Source organism: Hippopotamus amphibius, chromosome 5 (genome assembly GCF_030028045.1).
Source record: "Hippopotamus amphibius kiboko isolate mHipAmp2 chromosome 5, mHipAmp2.hap2, whole genome shotgun sequence".
In the NCBI taxonomy this organism is placed as follows: domain Eukaryota; kingdom Metazoa; phylum Chordata; class Mammalia; order Artiodactyla; family Hippopotamidae; genus Hippopotamus; species Hippopotamus amphibius.
Genome location: NC_080190.1, coordinates 2,053,631 through 2,075,561, shown reverse-complemented (window position 1 = coordinate 2,075,561; position 21,931 = coordinate 2,053,631). Strand labels below are relative to the sequence as shown.

Sequence of the window (21,931 nt, the reverse complement as noted above, 5' to 3'; positions counted from 1 at the left end):
CACTGCCCTTCCATGTGGATGGTGGAGATTCAGAGCCGATGGTGGCATCAATGTGGATGCCTCCCCAGCATGCAGTCATGGCTGTGGGCACGACCCAGGCTCTTCCCCAAGCAGGGAGCCGTGGCAGCTGAGTGGGAACAGCTGTCCCTGCCCTCAAGGAGCAGCCAGGCCACCCAGCTTGTAGAGATGAGGCTCTAGGATGGGCAGGGACACAAAATCCACCTGGAGGAGCAGGAAAAGGGTGCCAGGCTGGGGCCTGGGCTGTCCCGCCTCTCGGGCACCTGTCCCCTAACCACAGCTCCCTGCTTCCCTGCTCTGTGTGACCCCCAACCACCTGGACAACTTCCTCATGCCTGCTCCTGCCCTGCTTCCCTCAGCCCTGATTGTTTTGCCCTGGCCTCACCCCTGGCCCCTGGTGTGGTGGTCCTTCTGGTGACACTTGCCAGGGAAGGGTTCTGGGGGTCACTAAGCTGTTAACAGCTCTGCTGAGGCCAGGCAGACCCTCCACGGCGGTGACCATGCTCACCCACCCCTTTCTGTCCATGTGTTATGGCCGATCATGAGCCAGGAGCCACGTGGGCGGAGGGGATGAGATGCCGAGTGACCAGATCCCAGATCAGGAGCCATGGCGCCCTGCACCTCCCACTGCGCTGACGGCCCCATCAGTGAGGGTCTTTGGAGGGACACGGGTCTGCCAGCTGCAGGTGTACTTGTATCTTGGAGGCCAGGGTTCCTTCCTGGGGAGGCGCCAGCTGAAAGGTGGCCTCTCTCTGGGGTGGGTGGAGCCCTGTAAGCGCCAGGGGCAGACTCCTCGGGTCTCCAGAGGCAGGTGCAAGCTGCTGCTGGAGGCGGCCCTGACCCCACACCTGCCCACGACCTGGCTCTGCAGGTACTACGTGGTCCTGTCTTTAGGGCTCATTAGCTAATGCTGAAAGGACTCCCCAGCAATGAGAGGTCCTCAGGCACGTCACTGGACCCTTTGGGGTCGCCCCACCTGGGAACTCATGCTGGTGGCCTCAGAGTGTCAACACTGTCACCCAGCAGGTGACAAGAGACACTGGCCAGGCCCTGCCGGCATCCGGGTCCCACAGTCCGTTTTGCAGGCAGTTTATAGTTGTATCTGCGAGGTCACCATATGCTCAGCCTTGAGGATGGGCTGGGGTACCCTCGGGCTGAGGATTTGGGGTACGTCTCACACAAGCTGCTCCATCACTTACATCACAACAACTAAACCAAAACCAGCCCCCTGCCTCCACTTGCTGCCTCCAGACTCACTTTTCAGGACATTGGAGGAAACATAACAGCCCAATGGCATCCATTACAGGACACAGTACTCTTAAGATGTTCTAGTCCTAAAATTTAAAACAAAAAAAACCTCATGATGTGAAATAAAGCAAAGGCAGAGGGGCGCTTTTTAATCTATCCAAGTGTTCGCACAAAGGCAGACAGAGCTGCTAGACTGAGAGAACAAGAAGCCTGCAGACACTGTCCTCACAAATTAAGGGGTGAGGCATCCTAAGAACTTACATCGTGACTGGGTGAAGCCAGAGCCTGGCACCAACAGACCCTCAGGGCACTGGCAGCTGCCCAGGGGAACAGAGAGGTGTCCCAGGGCCCTGAGCCCTGTGCGCCTGCGATGTCCCCAGACAGAGGGGCAGCCACTGGGCTGCAGCTGCTAACGGCGGGGGGGCCCTAAGGCTGGAGGGGCCTTCTGGGCTCCACACTGCAAAGGGGCCAAGGTGACCCACGGGGGTTAGACAAGTGAGGGTGCCTTGCAGGATAAAACCAGGGATAAACACAGAGAAACTGATGCGGGCATAATCTAAACTAGACAAGACACCACGGAAAGGCAAGACGTGACCCGAGGAAACATGAGGGAGCACAGGGCACAGGGCCCCCAACACAGGGCGTGTTCACACGGCATGATGACGGGAGAGCAGGGGCCACAGGGCCCAGACACCAGCAAGGCCGTCCCAGGTCACCCTCCTCCTGTCACCATTCCATGACCCTGGAACCACAGCCACCATCCCCGTCTCGCCCCATGCCAGGTCAGCAAGGAAACGACGTGAGGGACGTGGAGTAAACATCCACAAGACAGAAGAGGCAGGAAGACAGCCCAACACACTGGTGAAATTTTAACTGACTCTTTGAAAATGAGCTAATGTTTTCAGAGAAAATGGTAGATGCTATAAAAGAGCAGCAGGTATCAGAATAGACAAATTCAGCAGGAAAAAGGGATATTGGACCAAAGAAAGGTTTAAAAAGTCTTCTCAGAGACCCAAGAAACTAGAAATAAAAGGGAAAAAACACTTTAGAAATGAAGAATAAACCAGAAGGTACACAGACGTGAGTAGAATAAATGCCACAGGTAATGCCTTAAGACTAACAACAGGTGAGGAGAGTAAAATCAAAAAACATCAAGAAAATACATAAAAAAGGATGCAAAACAAAGTGACACAACAGAAGGGCAAAGAAGAACCAAACAGTCTACTTGGAGTTGCCAATACGGAAACTCAGCAATGAAATAGAACAATTACTGAAAAGTAATTAAAAAAAAAGAACACCTTTATGTAGAAAAGATGCACTTCAACCTTTTGAAAAGGTACATATCACACCTGGGACAACTACCCTAGAATCAGCAAGATAGAGACACACTCTGTCGTTTAAAGGCTAAAATTAAAAACTAAGATGGACCGAAACACATCAACCACGTGTAAATCTAGGGATTCATGATAAATCTGTCATCACTGGAGGATGCTGTGAGAGAACCCACACAGTATTTTCAAAATCAGGATACAGGGCAGGAACCAAGCCTTTGCCTTGCTTTTTCTATTTCAACTATACCCCAAGGGAACCAAATGGTTTATGAGCGTATGTTTTTCTTTATAAAAGTAGTCAAAGAAATAAATGCAAAAGAAATAATATAATTAAAATATTAGCATGAAAAAATCCTTCTAGAAATAAAGCATCTCGGCAAGTCCACCTGCTCACATCTCAAAAGACAGACGACCAGACATCACATACCTCTTAATAGAAGGGACTTAATACCACCACAAAGGATTCTTCCCCAAACACCAATCAGACTTGAATGGACACTCCCTTCTCATCTGACTACAGAGTGACAGGACCTACTGGGGCCCGGAGAGCCACAGAGATTCAGTAGTACCAGGAAGTTGAGGTCCAGACTATGGGAAACTCCACAGTTAAGAAGAAATTCTGATGTCTTTAGAAACAAATGAAAAAAAAAAAAATCTGGGGCAGAAGGAAATAAACCTACAGATTAAAATAGATTTGGGAGAGAGCCACAGAGGGCTACGTACAAACAATTTAGATCTTGATTTAAAAAATAAAATTGTAAAATAAAATAAAACAATCAAGGGAATTTGAACAATGTCTGGGAGGCTGTTTGATAACAGAAAGGGATTATTATTTGTTGTTTATTTTTTTACTTGTGACTATCGTTACATTAAAAAAAAATCCTTATTGTTTAGTCACGTGTCCTGATACAATTACAAATGAAATGTATATGATAGCTGAGGTTTGTTTCAAAATAATCTGAGTTGAGGGGGCAGGAGAACTAAAGATGGAAAACACTGGCCTTGAGACAGTTGCTGAAGCTGGGATATGCGTACGTGGGGGTTAAATATCCTGTCCCACTTCTTACATCGAACTTTTTCATATTAAAAAGGACTCCCCTGGCCATCCAGTGGTTAGGACTCCGAGCTTCCACTGCTGGGTGCACGGGTTCGATCCCTGGTCGGGGAACTAAGATACCATAGGCTGTGCGGCGGGGCCAAAAAAAAAAAAAGTAAAAATGGGCAAATCAACTCTGACTTCTCATTGGGCACCTTGGGCCATTTTCACCGTGTTGGGCCTTTTTCTAGCACCGTGTCTGACAGCAGGATAAACTCATAGCCACACGCTCTCTCCCTTCCAGGCACATTAAGATCGCTTTGCTTTACTAGAAATCATCTCAACTGGGCCTTTTGAATTCACCTGAGCTGCCTCTTCCCTCCACACCCGTTTCTCTGTGGCCTCTCCCTGTGCTGACAGCAAATCTCTCATCCCCCTCCATCCTCTTCAGGACCAGAAACCCCCGCCTCCCTCCGCATCACCGTGGCAGCCGTCAACCTGAGCCTGCTTTCCAGCAGAAGACACCACGACACTGAACAGAGTTAAACTATTCATTACGATAAAGAGAGAGCAAATACGTCCTTTCTCACGGGAGCTGAGATGAAAGGCACTCAGATGACTGCACAGTTGTACCTGTGCAGGTGGCCACACACAATGCGCCAAAATCCTTGATAGCCAGCCCTGGGGGAAGGGCGGTGGGTCGCTGTGTGATGCACCCTGCCAGGCGGTGCTCCCTGTGTCCCTGTGATGAGGGGCAGCAGACCTCCGGCAAACCCTAATCACACAAGTAAGGGTTAACCTGAGACATGGGAGGACTGCTGAAGACAGACCCGCCTTGTGGAAGGAGGCGCGTCTCCTCCACCTCCCTCATCCTAGAGTCCTCCTCTCTCTGCTCCCTCGAGGAATCTGTCAAAATCCTACTTAACAGTTAAGACTCAAAGGGCAGGTCACCTCCCCGACGGCCTGATGTCCGTGTGGCCCTGTAGGAAGTCCCCCGACTGCTTTCTCACGGATGCAGGACAGGCCGGGATGCAGCAGCTCCAGGGCTGATGGAGTCTCAGAGACCTGAGCGCTGGGCCCTCCCCACTCGGGGCAGGAACTCAGATCAAACAGCAGCTGCTGCTCCAGCCACGCAGAGACCCGGGCTTGTCCACACAGAGGACAAGGAGAGGCCGGGTGCCCGGGGAGGCACCGGCATCAGTGCGCCCGGCCCCTGTGCAGAGGCGGCCGAAGGTCCCTGTGTTCGGGGGGAGGGGTTGCAGCTTAGACATGGTTTGTCTTGAGATCACCAGAGTGTCCATTCAAAAAGAAAGGGCTAGAATGGGGAGTAGTGACACGGTGGGATGCGGGGCAGGAGACAGACATTTCTACAACTACCAGCTGGCAGCAGGGTGCTCCCAGCCAAGGAGACAGTACCATTCCCCGGGGGGTGCTACATCGCGGTACTCTCTCCAGGAAAGAGCACATCTCACTGTGATCACCGGACACACCATTAACATGCCCCTTCCCCTGGGCTAGAGCCTCCAGGGACACGAAATGACATCCAGTTGACCGTGTGTCCCCTGGCCCCCCCCCCCCCAGCGGGTGGCAATAGATCTGTGTTCAGCTCTTGCCCGAGAGCGAGGACATGGTAGCTGGGGAAGGGGCAGGAATTAGTTATAATCTGGTTGTTTATTTGTTCTGTATCTGCTTTGCCTGCCCTCCTGGGGCCATGACCTTTCATGGAAGGGCCGAGTCTCCTGCAATCAGATGGCAGGAGATGTAAGCCTCACACAGTTCCTGAAGGTCTCCATCCCGCCAGGGAGATGGGGGCCTTGGGAAGCTCCCAGACGTCCTGTCTGGACCAGACTGGGAACCTGGCACAAAACACACTGCATAGAGTAGGCGCCTCACAGCTGATGAATTACTGGGCCAGAAACTCAGAGTTGGAGATGAAACGAGGTCTCCTCTCTTCCCCTCTGGGAGTGGCTTGCTGCTGCTCCGTGGGCAGGGCACAGACCTGCCTGTGGGCGGCACCGTGCTGGATTCGATGGCCACCAGGGGCTGGGAAGGCCCCCAGGTCTCCAGCAAATGCTGGACACTTGGCTGTGCTCTCAACTGATGACTGAAGCCCCCAAAGAAGAAGATTCTGTGGCGGGCCCCTCCCTCATGCAAGGGAGGACAGACCTATCACGGATTCATCTCAGAGGTCACGTGCCCATTGTCTTCGAGCCAGGGCCCCAGAAACACCTGGCCAGCTCTCTTTGGCTGCACTTGCTACGTGAAGACGCGTGATAACAGCTGAAGGCCAAGCGCTACCGAACAACAGGGCCAATGGGAGTGAAAGGCAGGCTGTGACGTCTGAAAAAGGGCCAGCGAAGATACCCCAAGGTCAGGGGCTCTAGAATCGATTCCAGATTGGCCTCCTGGTGGTCAGATTTCAGATTTACCTCCGTGTGGGTGAAAAGCTTCGTGGAAACTGGAAAGAGAACTAGATCCGCTCTCCCACACTCAAGGAGACAGCACCTGTCATAGTAAGTGAGGGTGTGATGTGCGGGTCTCAGGATTCATGTTGATATCCAGTCTCCTCTCTCAGAAATTCACAAGTTTGGTAATCCTTTTTGGAGAGAAAATAAATGCCAGGGAATATTCATGCTTCAATCGGGAGGACAAATTGAAACCCCACGACAAACGGCCACTGTGCACACAGTCTTCTCACGGGCAGGTATCAACGAGGCGTCCATCCCAGGGAGGAGGCGCTGATGACACAGGTTTCTCTGTAGAAAACCGCAGGTTTCTCTAGAAACGACTGGTCAACTGAAATCATGAGCTATGCACAGAGACTAACTTCCAAGGGGAGCGGAGGTTAATAATGCATTTTCCCTGCACGTCCGAGGCCACAGAGAGGCGCACACCGTCCCACCCTAAGAAGAAAAGCAGACTCCGCCACTGGCGCTGGCACGGAGATCATTCTCTTGTCACCTGGGGTCGTTAAAGAGGTAAGTTTACAGCAATCTTAATCTGGAGTCTCATATTTTCTAGCACGATAGCATTTCAGAGAAGCCAGGCTCTCCCTTTCTCCGCAGCGAATTTTTCTGGAATTCTGGAAACCGTGTTTATGGACGTGAAAGAGCTTGTCTCACGGTCTGCGCGAGGACGGGACACGGCGTGCCAGCCCCACCTCACTGCCCACACTCACTGACCACCATTGGCCTTTGTGCTGGGCGGGGGGTGGGCAGCAGGTGTCTGAGTGCAAAAGGAGTGTTTCCTCTCCTCTCTCTAGGTGTGGGCTTGATCTGGGGCCAGGCTCAGGGGTAACGGCTACAACCTCCAGACCCCAAATTATTTTGTCTTGTCCCATCTTTTGGATGGTGGCATGCTCCTTTTGCCCTAGACCGATGATCTCTGCCCCCGGTGGCCCCCAGGTGGGATGCAGGTGGACGGATGGTAGCCTCACAAGCTCTGTGAGGGCACCTCAGGGTCAGGGATGGACCCGGGGCCTGGGGACGACCTCCTCAGGCTACCCCCAAATCCTTAAAGGCGCAGTTCGGTCCAGGGGACATGCTTTGGGTCTGACTTGGCCTCCCTGCTTTGCCAAGAGGAGGATAATGAGGGGCATAGTATTTGGGGAAAGCAGAAAAATGACAAAGAGGGCTCTTCTGGCTAATTCCACGCTCTTGGATCTCCAGTCACGGCCGTACATGACCCTATGGAAGCGCCCGCTTGAAGGTTTTACGGTACAAGGTCAACTTTACCACTCACGTCCAAGGCCATCAATGGGGCGTCCCCAAAGTTTATCAACTACCACGGTAAACAATGTTCCAAGCCAAGAGATTTCTCTTGGTCACTTATAGTAAAAGACTTCTATACCAAATGGCATAGAAACATAAATAAATTTCCAAAGCTGCGGGACCAATGATATTTAAAAAACTCAAAAGAGTAATTTCACACTGTCACGCTACGGCAGGCTGTTCGTTCAGCAGGAATCCTCTGGTTCAGCAACCGGCAACAACTGGCATCTCGTGAAAGGGCTGGAAGCCATACGTGCCACTGACAATTTCTTTTCTAACATGTTTTGTGGGTAATTTCACTCTGGTTTTTAAAATAAATGGCATACGTTTGCTGAATCCTTCGAATAATTCAACTCAGTTATTTGAAATAAATTCTAAGTTCTTTAAATAGACAGCACATTTGAAAAGCAGGTCCGAACTATAAAACACCTACACATCAGAAATCAGCAGAACCCCAGGCACTGCACACAAAGGGGAGACGCAAATGATCAATTTCCGGTCCCGGGGAAGGTACGTGGTTCTGCACCGCAAACTCGTGCTGTTAAACAGTAAGTAACAAGCCTTCCAAAACAGCACTCATCAGGTGGTTGAAAATATTTGGGTAATTTGAAAGCTTGTCGTTGTGACATATTTCTCTTCCCAGGGAATTTTAGGAAAAGTTATCATTTGTGCTGAATTATATGCACAACTGATTTAATCCCATCTGTGTAAGAATGTCCAAAATGTATATGACCTGGGCCAGGGTGTGAAAAAGGCGCAGGGCGCAGAGAGCAGCATCCAAAACATGCCTCGTACTTTAGAGGCCAGGATAGGGCCGCTGAAGAGTCCTACTTTGCAGGAGCATTTAAGTGCTTTTGATGTGAAAAAATTACATTATGTATGGAAAAGGGAAGGTCAAAATGAACTGATTTTGGCAGGTTTTCTGGAACCTGGCCTCTTACTACTTACAGCAGCATCTACTACATAAAAATGCACAAAAACAGCGAGAAGCTCGAGGAGTCCTTGAGCTTACTGACAACACCTTCCCCACATGGACAAAAATGCCAAGGTGACGCCCGGGTCCGTTCACGTGGGTGATGAGCTCTGAGCCTGGTGTGCAGGCCCGGGTTGGGAGGGAGCTTTGGAAAAAGCCACACAAGGCAAAGCTTCCCGCAAACTGGATGAAGTCTGTAAACCGGCTCAGAATGAATGACGGGTTCTCCTGGAACATTCCAGAACCTGAGTCCAGTCCCCCAACTTCCGCTGAAGCCTTTGCCTCCCGGATCTCAGTGGCAGAACAGACCAGGGACGGAGGCCTGAACCGTGGAGGGAGCCGGGTGCCTGGGTGCCGTCCTCACACACAGAACCCACAGGCCGGGAGGACTTGGAAGCGTCCGATGGCCAAAAGCTTCACGCTAAACCCCTGTGTTTGTCTCGAAGTCAGTGCTCAGTCATGGAAGAAGTCATCCAAACGATAAAAACCAAGATGAATGCTTTGACGTGATTTACATGCCAAGTGTTCAGAGTTTGGGGCCGGTCCCATGAGAACACAGGCAGACCTGGGAGATGTAGGCAGACGTCCCCGCTCCTTTGGAGCCCACGGAGCCCTCCCTCCTGCACACGTTCAAAATGCATCCCATAATGGCTGGATTGCCGTTTCCCTGGCGCCTCAGGCAGCTCATCTTGTTTTTAAAATTACATACATTTATCCAAAGATCATGGCGACGGGCCTGGCTGACAGCAGGGTCTGAACACAGTAAAGAGACGACCCTTGGCTCCCTTTCCTGGAGCCCTTGGCCCCGTCCAAGTCGCTCAGTGTCCATCCTCGGTGGCCCACACAAGTGTCCTTTGACCCCAAAAGCGACCGTCTAAGGAGAGGATGTGGGGGAGCAGGAAAACAGAGGCCTGTGCAGCTGGGTGGGGGCTGCCTTCCCGCAGTGCTGCAGGGAGGCCCTGGTCCTGCCAAACTGCAGTCCCCGGCCTCCGAAGGGGGCCCCACCTCCCACCCAGCCTGTCTTGGGAGGACACTGCTTACCCTTCCCTGCATGGCTTCTGGAAAGGTCTGTGATGTCTGCTTGGTATCCGTTTAAATGACAATATACCTGGGCCCTGGTCAGCAAAATAGTTTTGGGACGGGTGCACAGTGGGAAAAGGCCAAAGGTATTGCAATAAAAGGAATCAGGAACCCACTCAGCACTAATTCCATAGGTTTGTGGCTCCACAGGCGTCCCCTGGCGAGTCCAGCCCAGACCCCCCGGCTGCCAGGTCCTCCCCCAATTCCTCGCTCCCTCTCCCACTGTCTTTCACCAGGAAACCACAGGGCGAGGACGGAAGAGGCGAGAATGGGCACAGGTTCTGGGTCAAGATCGCATTGTTCTTCATCACCGCAAACATTTGTTGTTGCAAAAGTACTTCTTCACATTTTTTTAAGAGACAATACACACGGTGCCAACAGCCTGACAGCTGCTCAGGGATTCCTGCCGCAGGCCTAGGGGGTCCCATGACGGGGGCGGGTGATGGGGCACCTGGTACAGGACTGAACGCACTGCTGGGCCGGGACGAGGGCCATTCCCGCCAGGGCATCGGCACCACGTCGGCTCGGGAAGTGGCCTCGTGGGTCTTTTCAGATTCGCCTTCATCCTTCCTGCCGCGTGCCTCCCATCCCCCCGCTTTCGGGAACTTAGACACACAGACCCCGAACTTCACCCCTTCACGTGGAGGAAAGGACCACAGACCTGGCCTTCCCCGACGGCTCAGGGGGAACAGCCGCTCCCCCGACTGGAAAGGAAGGCCGGGTTTCCCTCCCTCCTGTGCTGTGGCCACAGCCAAACCCTAACAAGAAAGCCTGGGTGGAGAACTTACTCTCCAGGCCCCACAGGAAGTCACACAGGCAACATCACTCAGGTCTCACCTACTCTGCAGATGAGAAGTCTGTTGTGGGGGTGGAATTACTTTCCCCAAAGTCACAAAGCGAGCAAGACACAGAGCTGGACCTCCAGCCCGGAGCTGCCAGATCCGCACCCACGCCTACCCGGCGCACCACACCACCCCGCTCTTCGGTGCTCCATCCACTCCTCAGGGCCCCAAAAGCAAGTCCGGGGTTGAACGTGGTCCCGGGGAGGCCGGGGGCAGGGAGACGCCATTCAGTGTAGACGCAGGGCACCCAGAGCAGCCGCAAGACAGAACCTGGGGTTCCCGCCCTCTGTTTAGGGGTTAGATCCATTCTCTATCCGTTCAGTCAATGGAGTCAAAATGATCCCTTTTCTTTCTCCACCACCTAATCATCCCCTGAGGAAAGATACACAGGAAAGGACATGACCACCTACCGATTCCTCTTGGTTTTCACGTTTGGGTCTTCCCTGCTGTCTTCGGAACTTGATCCATTGCTGGGGTTGGCTGAAAGAAAACCAAGTTCACGTGGTTAATACAGAACTCTCGGCTTTGGCAAACCACTGGGAAGAACCACTTTCAAGTAGATGCATCTGGAAATTAAGAAAAAGACTTCCCCTTAAAGATGGACCTCAAATTCTATACCTATGCTTTCAGGGTGCACTCCTTTCACATTTCAGCAGAAGAGAAATCTGATGTGCTTTTGTGCAGAGAAGTCAACTCTAGCTGCTGGCTGTGTAGAGGCCACCAGACCTTCCAGCAGGGCTGGAGGGGGAGGGGGCATCCATCTGACCTTGCCCCTCATGCAGGATGCAGGCCCTGGACCAGCCCTTCTGTCTGCACTGCCTTCACGTTCTTGTGCTGGAACCACAGACCTGGGGTCCCCGCTTTGTCTCCTGCGATGAACAACCTGATCTCTCCTGCATGCGGCATGCCCACCACTGCTGTCTACGTGTCTACTTTCTAAAAGCCAAATTGATTTTGAAGTCAGGTCCCCTACTTACATCCTGAAGAGGTTGGCCCTGTAAATGTTTGATGAGCTTTCAGAATGAAAACGTAAAAAGGTGCTTCGGTGTTTCATATTGGTCTCCGAAAGGAAAGAGGAAAAATGAGTATGAAGATGGTTCTAGAGCATTATTATTTCAGTCCCGACAGGCTGAATGATGTCCAGACGCGCCCTGGCATCACAACTGCCTTCTCGCCCGCTTCTCATGCTGCGTTTGTCATCCCCAGGAAATGGCTTTCTCATGACCACGTCCCGTGTGGGCACAGGTGCAGGGACTGGGCTCTGCAGAGGGTCCCCCACGGCCCCACGGCCCACCTGCCACCCCCAGCCCCCAGGACTGCTTGAACCCACGTCCTTCCTGACCAGGCTCTGTAATGAACTCATAATGAATGTGAAGTTCATGGGAAAAAATATGCGTTTCCATGACCGCGGGGACTTCCACACCTTTTCTTTGTACAAAACCTGACAGTTCTCCACCCGCGCCGTTTGCAGTCACAATAACGCCTCGGGCTCCAGCTCCACCCTGTCTGCTCTCAGGTGTGCTTCCCGTGCACGGTGCGCTGCCGCAGCAAGACAGGAGGGGCGGGTCCCGGAGGCGCCCAGCTCCTCCCGTCCACCCTGCGTCTGCGTTCTGGAGGCCTCTTCCCACCGACAGCCTGTCCACGCCAGGTCGTGCCCAGCACAGCACTGTGCGACCCGTGGGCCCTCCCTCGGCAAGAGCCCAGGCCCGGGCGGGCCTCTCAGGGCTCTCCAGCGGGGATCCCCGACCTGGGCTCCAGCGACCGGTGGGGCTGGATGAGGGGGCGTCCGGGGCGCCGTGGGGTGTCGAGCAGCCTCCCTGGTCTGTGCCCCCCAGGTGCCCGGCACCCCTCCCAGGACGGACAAGCACAAATGTCTCCAGTAATTGCCCGATGTCCTCCAGGGGACAGAGCGCCCCTCACGACCCGTGATGAGGACCAGCGGTCTAGAGAAAGGCCTTTGGGATAACCGAGCTGCCGGGGGCAGGGACGGGCTCGCTCCTTCACCCCCTGCTCTCACCCCACGCGCCCATCTATGGCTCCCACAGTCCATGCCCTCTCTGCTGTGACCTCCGAAGGCCCACTCACCTCCCCTGCTCCCGCCCGGCTCTCCACCACCCACCGTGTCCCACGGGCCTCTCATCTTGACACATTCAACCTGGATCTAGCCTCGCTCCCACTCTCCCGTCTCAGCCTCCACACCATCAACACCCCTCCACGTGGGAACTGGAACTCTCTCTTACGACCCCCCTTCTGGTCCCCACTGGCTCTGGCTGGGCTTTGAAGAAGGAGTGGGCCGTGTTTGTCTGCTGGTCCTGCAGGCGGATACGCAGAGACATGATCGAGACGTTTCACCGGGTGTGGACGAGGCGGACCCTTCCCCACACCCCGCACAGAACACACGCGGGGAGACCAAAGCCTAGACAGGAAAATTTAAGAAATGATGTTTATAAATGAGGTCACACAATTATAAAGATGTTGGTTATGTTTTAGAGTGCTTTTGTTCATTTTGAATAATTTTCTCATGGGGGAAGTTTCCCAGTCAAGATTCAAAATCCAGAAGCCAATAAAGAAAACACAAATTTGACTGCCTTTAAAATTATGAGACCAAAGGAACATCAGGAAAAATGGTGGAATAGGGGGCTCTCGGGTAGGTCCCTCCACCGAAACAGCCTCTGAACTGGAAACTTGACTGGAGTCAAGTATTCAGAGCTCTGGAACCTTCAACATCAAGGGCAGTGCTGGCTGGGGGAGAGGCTGCCATCCTTCAGCAGACCGCAGGGATAACGGAACAGAAACTTGAGCTTGGGGACTGAAAGTGGCAAGGAGCATGTCTGGAAAAGTCACAAACGGACGGCTCCCGCCCTCAACAAGCAGGAATCAGAAATCCCCGAGAGGCAGGAGACACATTCCCAGGGGTGCCACACCATCAGGCTCAGAAAGTCCAGGTCTCAATAAAAAAATACGAAGCACACAAAGAAATAAGAAAGTATGGCCCATTCACAGGACAAAAAAAAAGAATTTGAGAGCAACCATCTCTGATAAAGCCCATGTACAAAAATTCACTCAAAATGGATGCAAAAGCTAAACTTAAGAGCTAAAACTATACAGAATTTAGACAAAAACATAGGGGGAAACTGTCATAACACTGGATTTGAAAACGGTCTCTTAAATATGACACCAAAACACAGTCAATAAAAGAAAAAAATAGACATATTGGACTTAATAAAAATTTTAACATTTCTTGCATAAAAGGGCACAGAGTGAAAAAGCAATCCACAGAATGGGGACCATATTTGCAAATTAAACATCTGATAAGGGACTCGTATTCACAATATACAGAAAACTCCTACAACGCAACAACAGCAACTAAAACTAAAACAACCCAATTGCAAACGGGTGAAGACTGAGATGGACATTTCTCCAAAGAAGACACACAAAAGGCCCATGAAAAAGTGCTCAACACGTCGTCATCAGGGAAGTGGAAGCCAGAACCGCAATGGGTACCACTTCACACACTCTGACGGTAATGAAATAATAATACTAATAATAACTTTTAAAAAGAAGACAAGTGTCGGCGAGGATGCGGAGGACGTGGACCCCGTGTGCGTTGCTGATGGGAGGGCGAAATCGGGCAGCGGTGTGGTAAGAGGTTTGGCCATTCCTCTAAGAGTTAAACATAGACCTACCCCGGGAGCCAGCAATCCTTCTCCTCGATGTGCACCAGACAGAACGGAAGGCAAGGATGCAAACAGATATTTGTACGCCGACGTTCACACCAGCATTACTCACAGCTGCCAAACAGTGGAACCAACCCGAGTTTCCACCAGCAGGTGATCAACAAACAAAACGTGGTTTATGCCTGCGATGGAATACTATCCAGCTACAGCAAGAGTGACGCACGGACACGTGCTGCAACGCGGATGGACCTTGAAAACATCCTAGATGAAACGAGCCAGACACAAATGGACAAATACTCTGTGACTCCACTTCCAGGAGGCATATAGAACAGGCCGGTCTACAGACACGGGAAGTGGAATAGAGGTCACCAGGGGAATCATCAATGAACGGTTACGGAGTTTCTGTTTCAGGGGAGGAAAAGGATCAGGAATAGTGGTGGTGGTTACATAACACTGTGAAGGTATTAAATGTCACGGAACTGTGCACCTAAAAGTGGTTACAAAGGCAAACTACATGCTATGTATATTTTACCACAAGAAAAAGACATTACAGATCCATTTGTCTTATGGAAAAAAATCGGAAGAAAAATATTGGAATCACGCCATAGCCAGAAGGCTGACCTCCTTGACTTACCAGATTCCATATAATTCAATAAGGAAGAGAAACGCACACTTCACAGGAATATGCAGCAAAACAAACAGCCCGTCAACCAGTTGAAAGGTTCAATTTCACTCACAATTAAAGAAATGCCAACGGACACAATGAATGGTTTTAAAAACTTAAGTTTGGATGCTCTACAGAGCTTATGAGAGTAGGCAAAATCTATTAGTGGGCGGTGAACTGGTCGATCTTTTTGGAGGAAGATTTAGCAGTATCTGTCAAAATGTAAAATGCATGTACATTTTGACCTGGCAATTCCAATAATATGAAGTTAAACAATAAAAGTACTCGTAAAAATGCTCCTAAGATAAATATGTGCATACAAAGGTGTTCTTATCAGCGTTCTGTGTGTGTATGAACAAACAGGAAAGACCTGGTGGGGTCACAGATGTCCAGCTCGGGGTGGGGGCGGGGGGATGAGCTCAGAATACGGAGAGCCGGAAAGACCCGCGGTGGTGAAAAGCAGAAAGTGCAGCTTGTCAGTTCCTCAGCTGCTTTATTAAACATATAGTCAATACATACAAACATCTACCTATTTTTAAAGTTTATTGTCTTATGCATTCAACCAGCAAGGAATGGCATGCACATTTTTTTTTAAAAAAATGCTCTGAGTGTACAAGTGAGGTTGGAGCACGTAGCCAAAGGTCTTCCACGTCTGTGAGACAAACATCTTCCTTTGGGCAAGTGGAGGCGATGGCCCCTGTTACGTTCGGTCCCCTCCCTAAGAAGGGAAGGCACGATCTCTGACTAAACTTGCTGGAGGACTGCAGGAGCCGCATTTGTGTGGGGAGGGCATGTTTGCACTCGGAGGAGAACCCTGGTTGTGCGGCACACACCTGAGTCCCAGGGCGGCTGCGACGTGGAAAGTCCAGGGCTGTAGCTACCCTGGGGGTCCAGGAACAGCGGCGCTCTGCGCGGCCCGTGAGCTCCGTCCTGGAACCCGCAGTTCACTCCTCAACGGTGGGCACTGGTCTCCGAGGCAGCCGTCACGCCCATCACCTGAGCAGGCTCCACTCTTGAGCTTCCAGACTCATGAGCTTTTTCCCGGGGAGCAGTACACCCTTAACACAGGTGAGCTTTCTTGGGATGTGAGCAGAGCGCATGACCTGAGATCTTAGGGAAGTTCTATGCGCCTCTGCAAACATCTGGCTGACAGTGGGTTCAGTAGCTTTAATATTCACGAAATGCACAAACTGCTTAGCAGATCAAGACCTCAGAGTTTCTCCACCCCAGAAATGCTCACAGCCCACAGGTGAGCGCTGGCCCGAGATGGGGCTGTCGTATCAGTGGGATGGCCCCTCCAGCCGACGTTAGGTCCTTTCACTGGGGCGTCTGCAAACGAGGCAGTTTGGGGACCTAGCGGACAAAGCCATGCGGTACTTCCGTCCGGGCTTCTGCATGTCATCAACCCTTAGTGGGGCAGCCGCCCCCTGAGGCAGCCCTGAGCTGAGGCCTTTGTCAGCTCCTGAGATGCAACCTGGGAGCACTGCCGAGAGAGGGGGAGCTCTGCCTGCCCGGAAAGCTTGGGGAAATGGCCCAGGGTGGATGGCTGGCTGGACCGTCCGCGCTCCGCCTGCACAACAGCTGCCCTCATTCCTGGACCAGGAGGGCAAGGCAGTTAGGCGCACTAAGTTCTGGGGGAAACTGCTTTGAAAAATGCTGTTCCTGTCATCTCTCCTGTTTAACAGTCCTGGGCCCTGATGACACAGAGACAGGACGTAGCCCCTTACTCAGCACTACTTCAGGGGCCCCTAGAAGCCTGGCTGAGCCACGGCCCCGCCCTCCAGCAGACCGAAGGGGAGCGTTACAGAGCGTCGTGAAGACGCCTAGGCACCTGCACGGCCGGCTCCTTCCTCCCCGTCGCAGCAGGCCTGGCGTGTTCTGTTGACAAGCGATTCTCCAGAGGAATGGCCTGTCTCCACTCACCTGCCTCACGTAGGGTCCTGACCCGTGGGGTCCTGCAGGGACTGCCCCGTGTGGGCAGTGGTGCTGATAACAGCCCCCCGTGCACCCATTGTGCAAAGAGGCGGCACAGGTGGGGCTGCCAGGTGCCGTGGGGAGATGCCCGGAACACGGGTCCCGGGTGCTGGTCTGGGTTCCTCCCGAAGCGCCGGGCAGGTGCCTTCTGTGTGGGGACAGCCCCTCTGGCCACCTGAGTCCTCGTGGACGCACGATGAGGCACACGTTTGCCAGCTCGGAGAACACCCGGCAGCTGCCATGTCAGCGGTCCTGGGTCTGGCCGGGCACCGGCCACCTGCCCCTGCCATGAGGTGGAGACGGGTGCACCGCCCCTGGGCAAACAGTGCTCGGGGAAGCGACCCCTTCACACGTCACAGCTGTGTTTACGCACAGGGACGGCTCCGCGGCCTTCCTGGTGAGATGAAAGACTTGTCTTGAATATAAACAACTGAAATGTTTACGGAGCAACTGAAGCCAAGTGATGCCCCGGCTCGGCTCTGACTGCCGGGGACGAAGCAGTGTGGACGCGCCAGGCTCCCCGCACCTGACTGTCCTGTGTCAGACGCAGGGAGCAACATGTTCTCCAGAAATGCCTTTTTATTATCTGTTCATAAGACGCCTGGCAAGGCTACCCCTCCTCGGATCTGGAGTCAGACCTCCAGGTGCAAATCCCAGTCCCCCTACTGGATAGAAGTGCAACCTTGAGCATGTCAATTAATCTCCTTTCGTTAATTGCCTCTTCTGTAAAATATATACAAAGATGATGGATTGCAAAATAATGGCCTCCAAAGATGTCCACACACTGATGCCTGGAACCTGTGAATATATTAGGTTGTAAGGCAGAGCGGAGCGGGTGATGAAGGTTCCTAACCAGCCAACCTTGAGATGGGTGGTGAGCGTAAGTCACCCAGGTGGGCGCAGGGTCACCGCCAGGACCCTGAACAGTGGAAGAGGGAGGCAGGAGAGAGAGATCTGAAATGCATTGCTGCTGCTTTGAAGGGGGTGGGGGCAGGGCCCTGGAGCCCAGGAAACCCTCGTGGCCTCTTGAAGCTGGAAGAGGAAGGGAGGCGGGTTCTTTCCTAGAGTCTCTGGAGAGAATGCAGTTCCACCAACACCAGTGAGACTTAGGTGGGCTTCTGACCTCCGGGACTCGAAGGTAAGGTGTTGGTTTAAGCCACTAAGTTCGTGATGATGTGTTACAGCAGCAGGAAGCTGATACGGATGGGATGGTGGCCACCTCCGGGGAGCGCGAAGGAACCAAGAGCCCCTCTTCCCTTCAGGGTTCCCTCCCCACTCCCACCTTGGCAGTTCCCCCCCACCCTCCGGCTTCCGGTCCTCCTCAGCCACTGAGAGGCACGTGAGGGAGACAAAAGGCAGGAGAGAGAGGCTGGGAGACAGTCCCCCCCATCTCTGCCAGCCTCCCCCCTCCCCACTCCAGAGGATGGGCCCACAGCCATTGTATCTGATCATCCTCTGATACGTCCCACCAGACTGCTCCAAACTCTCCCAGCAGAAGGGACGGGACCCCACTGGGGATGGTGCAGGCGATGAAGAAGCAGGTGTCTCGGCCAGGCTGCTGGGAGATTTCTACTGCAGACAAAACAGGTCACCTGCCATTTCAGGAAGCAAAGAACGGTGCCTGCTTACAAGCCACCAGCCACGGCAGCCGCCCCGAGGGTGTGCCCTGAGGGGACTCAGGATGGAGAAAGGCGGGATTGTGGCCCGAGACAGTTAAGATGCATATCTAAGGAATGATTTCAATGAGCCCACACTCTTGTATCTTCCCATACATAGAAAAGCACTGAAATCTTTAACTTGAGATGCCTGGTTTTTGAGATCAGCTGTAATCTTTTGATGTTCAAGTAAATTTTTTTTTCCCTCAGCAGAAACTCCTATAAATCCTGGCGCTTCCCGTACCTCTTTGGAACAGCTCCTCAAAGCTATCCAAGAGGCTGTCTCCCTGGCTACAGTCCCCATAAGGTCCCCGAATAAACCGTAACTCACGACTTTTAGTTTTTCTTCCACCTACACTACCCATTGCTCAGAAGAGAGGTCTTTGGTGCTGCAGGTAAATGCAGTGGAAGAATTGAGCCTCTAAGAGATTTGAGAAATGCCGAAGCTGGCAGGAAAACAAATGTGCGTATGGTACCCTCCCCCCCGAAGAGCTTGTAGCTGCCCGAGAACATCAGGACATAGAACGGATGCAGGGTGAAGGCTAGTACTTCTCATTTCACGTTAGTTCAACAGGCATTTATTCCCAACTAACAGCGTGTCTGCTAGAGCTATAAAAAATCTGGATGTGCTGTACGAGAATGAGGAAATAACTCAGGCCCTCGTCTGAACCTCTCAGCAATGGGAAATGGGGACTTCTTCCTTCTCTCCTGAAGGATGACGGGCTCAGCGCTTTCGGCAGTTCTGCGCCCTTTCCCTGTAGCTACCCGCCACTATTAGCTCCCCTTCCGCGCTGACATTCCTAGCACACGCACGCACACCCCTCCAAACCTACCAGCACTTAAATGTGGCAGCAATTTTGTCAACTTCATTTATTCCATTTGCCTATTGAAAAATAATGAATATCAACTGGAATGCTTAATGGTTCCATTTCAGAGGAGAAACAGGTTTTAATATTCAAACCTATAATGACTCGCAGTTAAACCGAATGTGAAAAACAAAATTCTACACTGAGAGCAATCTCCCCTGGAGCTGGTTCTTACAATAATTAGGGTCCAGTCATTGGATGAGTCATCAAGCATGACCAGCCAGGGAAAGATGCTCCTTGCTGGTGGCCTGAGGTCATCAGCCTGCCTGCTCATTGCTAATGAGTCCTCCAGAAATGCTTCCTGTCCTGTTTTGCAGCAAGCAGAACAATTGGGGTGAGTGTATCTTAGGAAATTAGAACGTATGCATTTAAATGTCAGTGCTACTCTGCAACAGGAAGTTGAGAATTGGGGTCATTTGCATACTAAAGATTCAGGTTGAAGCCAATCTCTTCCTCTTTTGATAAGAGTAGGTAAGGTTAAAGCTCATTTTGTAGCTGCTTGTACGTTTATAATCACACATCTATCTGGATAGAGTAGTTAAGGGGCCACCATCATAATGGTGGCAGACAAAGCGCCTTGATATGTTAAATTTACAAGAATCAGGTATTTCCAGTTGTGTCTGTTAGACTTAAGGCGCCATTCTCACCTTTTTAAATGTAAAATGAGATACTCGCAGCAGAGGGAAGTGCAGCCCTCATCGATGACCCAGAGGGTTCAGGTCCTTGTTGTAACGCATACGAGGAGGCCATCGGACACACATCTCAGCCAGCAGACGCCTCCAGGTTACAAACCAATGGAAACGCTGCGCCCGTGGGGCTTCACCTGTCACCCATCAGGTGACTTCCTTTCTCTGCCTCTGCACCTTCGCTAGGTCAGCCTTCCCAGGCTCAAACCACCTCTGGTTCGGTGAGAGTCAATTTTTGTTCAAATAAACTCTTCACTTAAAAACAAAACACAAAACAAACCCTTTGCTTATCCAACATGCCTGTTACTCTTTTAACGCTCTCCTCCACCGACAGTCCCCAGGAGCCTTGAACCTGCAGGTGAGTCGGGGCGGGGACCCTGCCGACCCCTCTCTGCTCTCGCGGCCCTGGCTCGACGTGGTCCAGAGGAGCAAAACCGGTGGACGACTGTGCACTGACTGCTAATGAGCCCCTTCCCTTCTCATCCCTGCCAGGCCTTGGAAGAGAGAAAGAGACAGCAGCCAATTATCTCCAAGAACACAAGCTGAAGAAAGGAGCGAGGAATCTGCCTGCATTGTTTGCTTCCCAAGCAGATAAACATCGCTGCTGTGACAAACTGCACCTGAATGTCCTCGAGGGCTTTGTAGGTCTCAGGACACCCCCCAGACTGTGTCCCTGAGTGAGGACCTCTGGAGATGGGTGTCTGTGAGGGTTTTGCTTCAAGCCTCCGTTCAGCATAGAAAGCATCCCCTTTAAAAATGGACGGCACGTAATCAAAGAAGGAGACAAAATCACAGACCCTAGTCTTCCTGTCCCTACGCACAGCTCAGTGTGACAGACTCAGATGTGCACCTAGAACGTTCCTTTTTCTCAACATCAATTGACTTGAGTTGACTCTGGGGGTGGGGGGTGTACAGGTTAAGTGAGGGGAACCTATTAACCATGTCAATCTCTCCATCTTAGCAGACCGCTGCCAGCTTTGCAAGAGCAACCTCTCCCCTGTCTCTCGGCACTGATGAAAAGGTTAAGAAACTTACGATACCGTTTCCTAAATTTCCATTCAAATGCCTCTGATCTGACCAGAAATGTGGGCTGACGTCTGTCATCGGTGTTAGCCCACCTGAGGTGGAGTCCAAAATGTCACTGCAAACCCAATAAAACACCCAAAAAATAAAACCAACGCTCCCTCAGGGGGCCAAGACCCCATTCCCTGGCTTTTCAGCCATGCTCTGTGGTTCAGTGAGGGAAGTCCCTGATCTCGAGGTCTCAGTGAAGCCAATACTAATTTACCCACGTGCTCAGGGAGGGGGCCTTTCCCAACACAGCAGCTGATGAAAAAGGTATGAGATCTAATCAGAAAGGATCCTTTCTGAAGGTGCTAAGTGTTCTCCTCCGACTCTGGGGAAACGAGATTTGTTGGGGGATCTTCAGAAACGGCTACCTCCCTGCCAAGCATCCGCTTCCTCCTCAGCTAAGACTCTCTCCCCTCTCCACGCACGCTTCCAGTGAATTCAAGCATCCCTTCAGATAAAGAGCTGATGGCTTTCATACAAAGCTCTGAAGTGGGTGTGTGAGGGGGAAGGCTCACGTGCTCCCAAATGTGATGTAAGGTCTCAAGGGGCGTTCATACAACATTTGGAACAAAAATTAAATGCCGGGGGAAGAGAAAAAGCAAAGGAAGGAGTACATCAAAATGATCACCATGGACGAGCTTGAACGGTGAGACTTTTCTGCATTGACTAAGATGTTTAACCAACACACACTAATTTGATAGTAGAAAACAGCTTTTGAAAAGCAAAAGAAAAAAAATGAAATGCAGGCTAAGGTCTGTGCTGGAAAGCAAGTTTCGAGGGGCCGACGGATGAGAGCCCTTCCCTGGGTGAGTAACTGTACGTGATGCCAAAGGAAAGCCAGAGCCGACCCCCTGGAAGGATCAATGTTTCTGCAGAAAGCACCATAAAAACTTAATGACTAAATTCTGAGACAGGGAACACGATTCCTTCAAAATCAATTGCCAGCATAACCAGGAAAATCATGCTTTCCTTTCTTGCTTCCTGGGAATGTATAGCTTAGACTCTCACAAAAGCGGGTGCGCAGTGCCCGTCTCTTACTT

The 21,931-nt window shown here is 51.9% G+C and overlaps 1 protein-coding gene across 1 annotated transcript in view; it reads right to left on the bottom strand.

Moving 5' to 3' along the window:
* TCERG1L (transcription elongation regulator 1 like) overlaps positions 1-21,931 on the bottom strand; it is a 187,285-nt gene that overhangs the window by 30,269 nt on the left and 135,085 nt on the right. Inside the window, exon 8 of the mRNA XM_057737160.1 lies at positions 10,709-10,778. Coding sequence (XP_057593143.1) covers positions 10,709-10,778 — 70 coding nt within the window. The remainder of the gene's footprint in view (positions 1-10,708; positions 10,779-21,931) is intronic.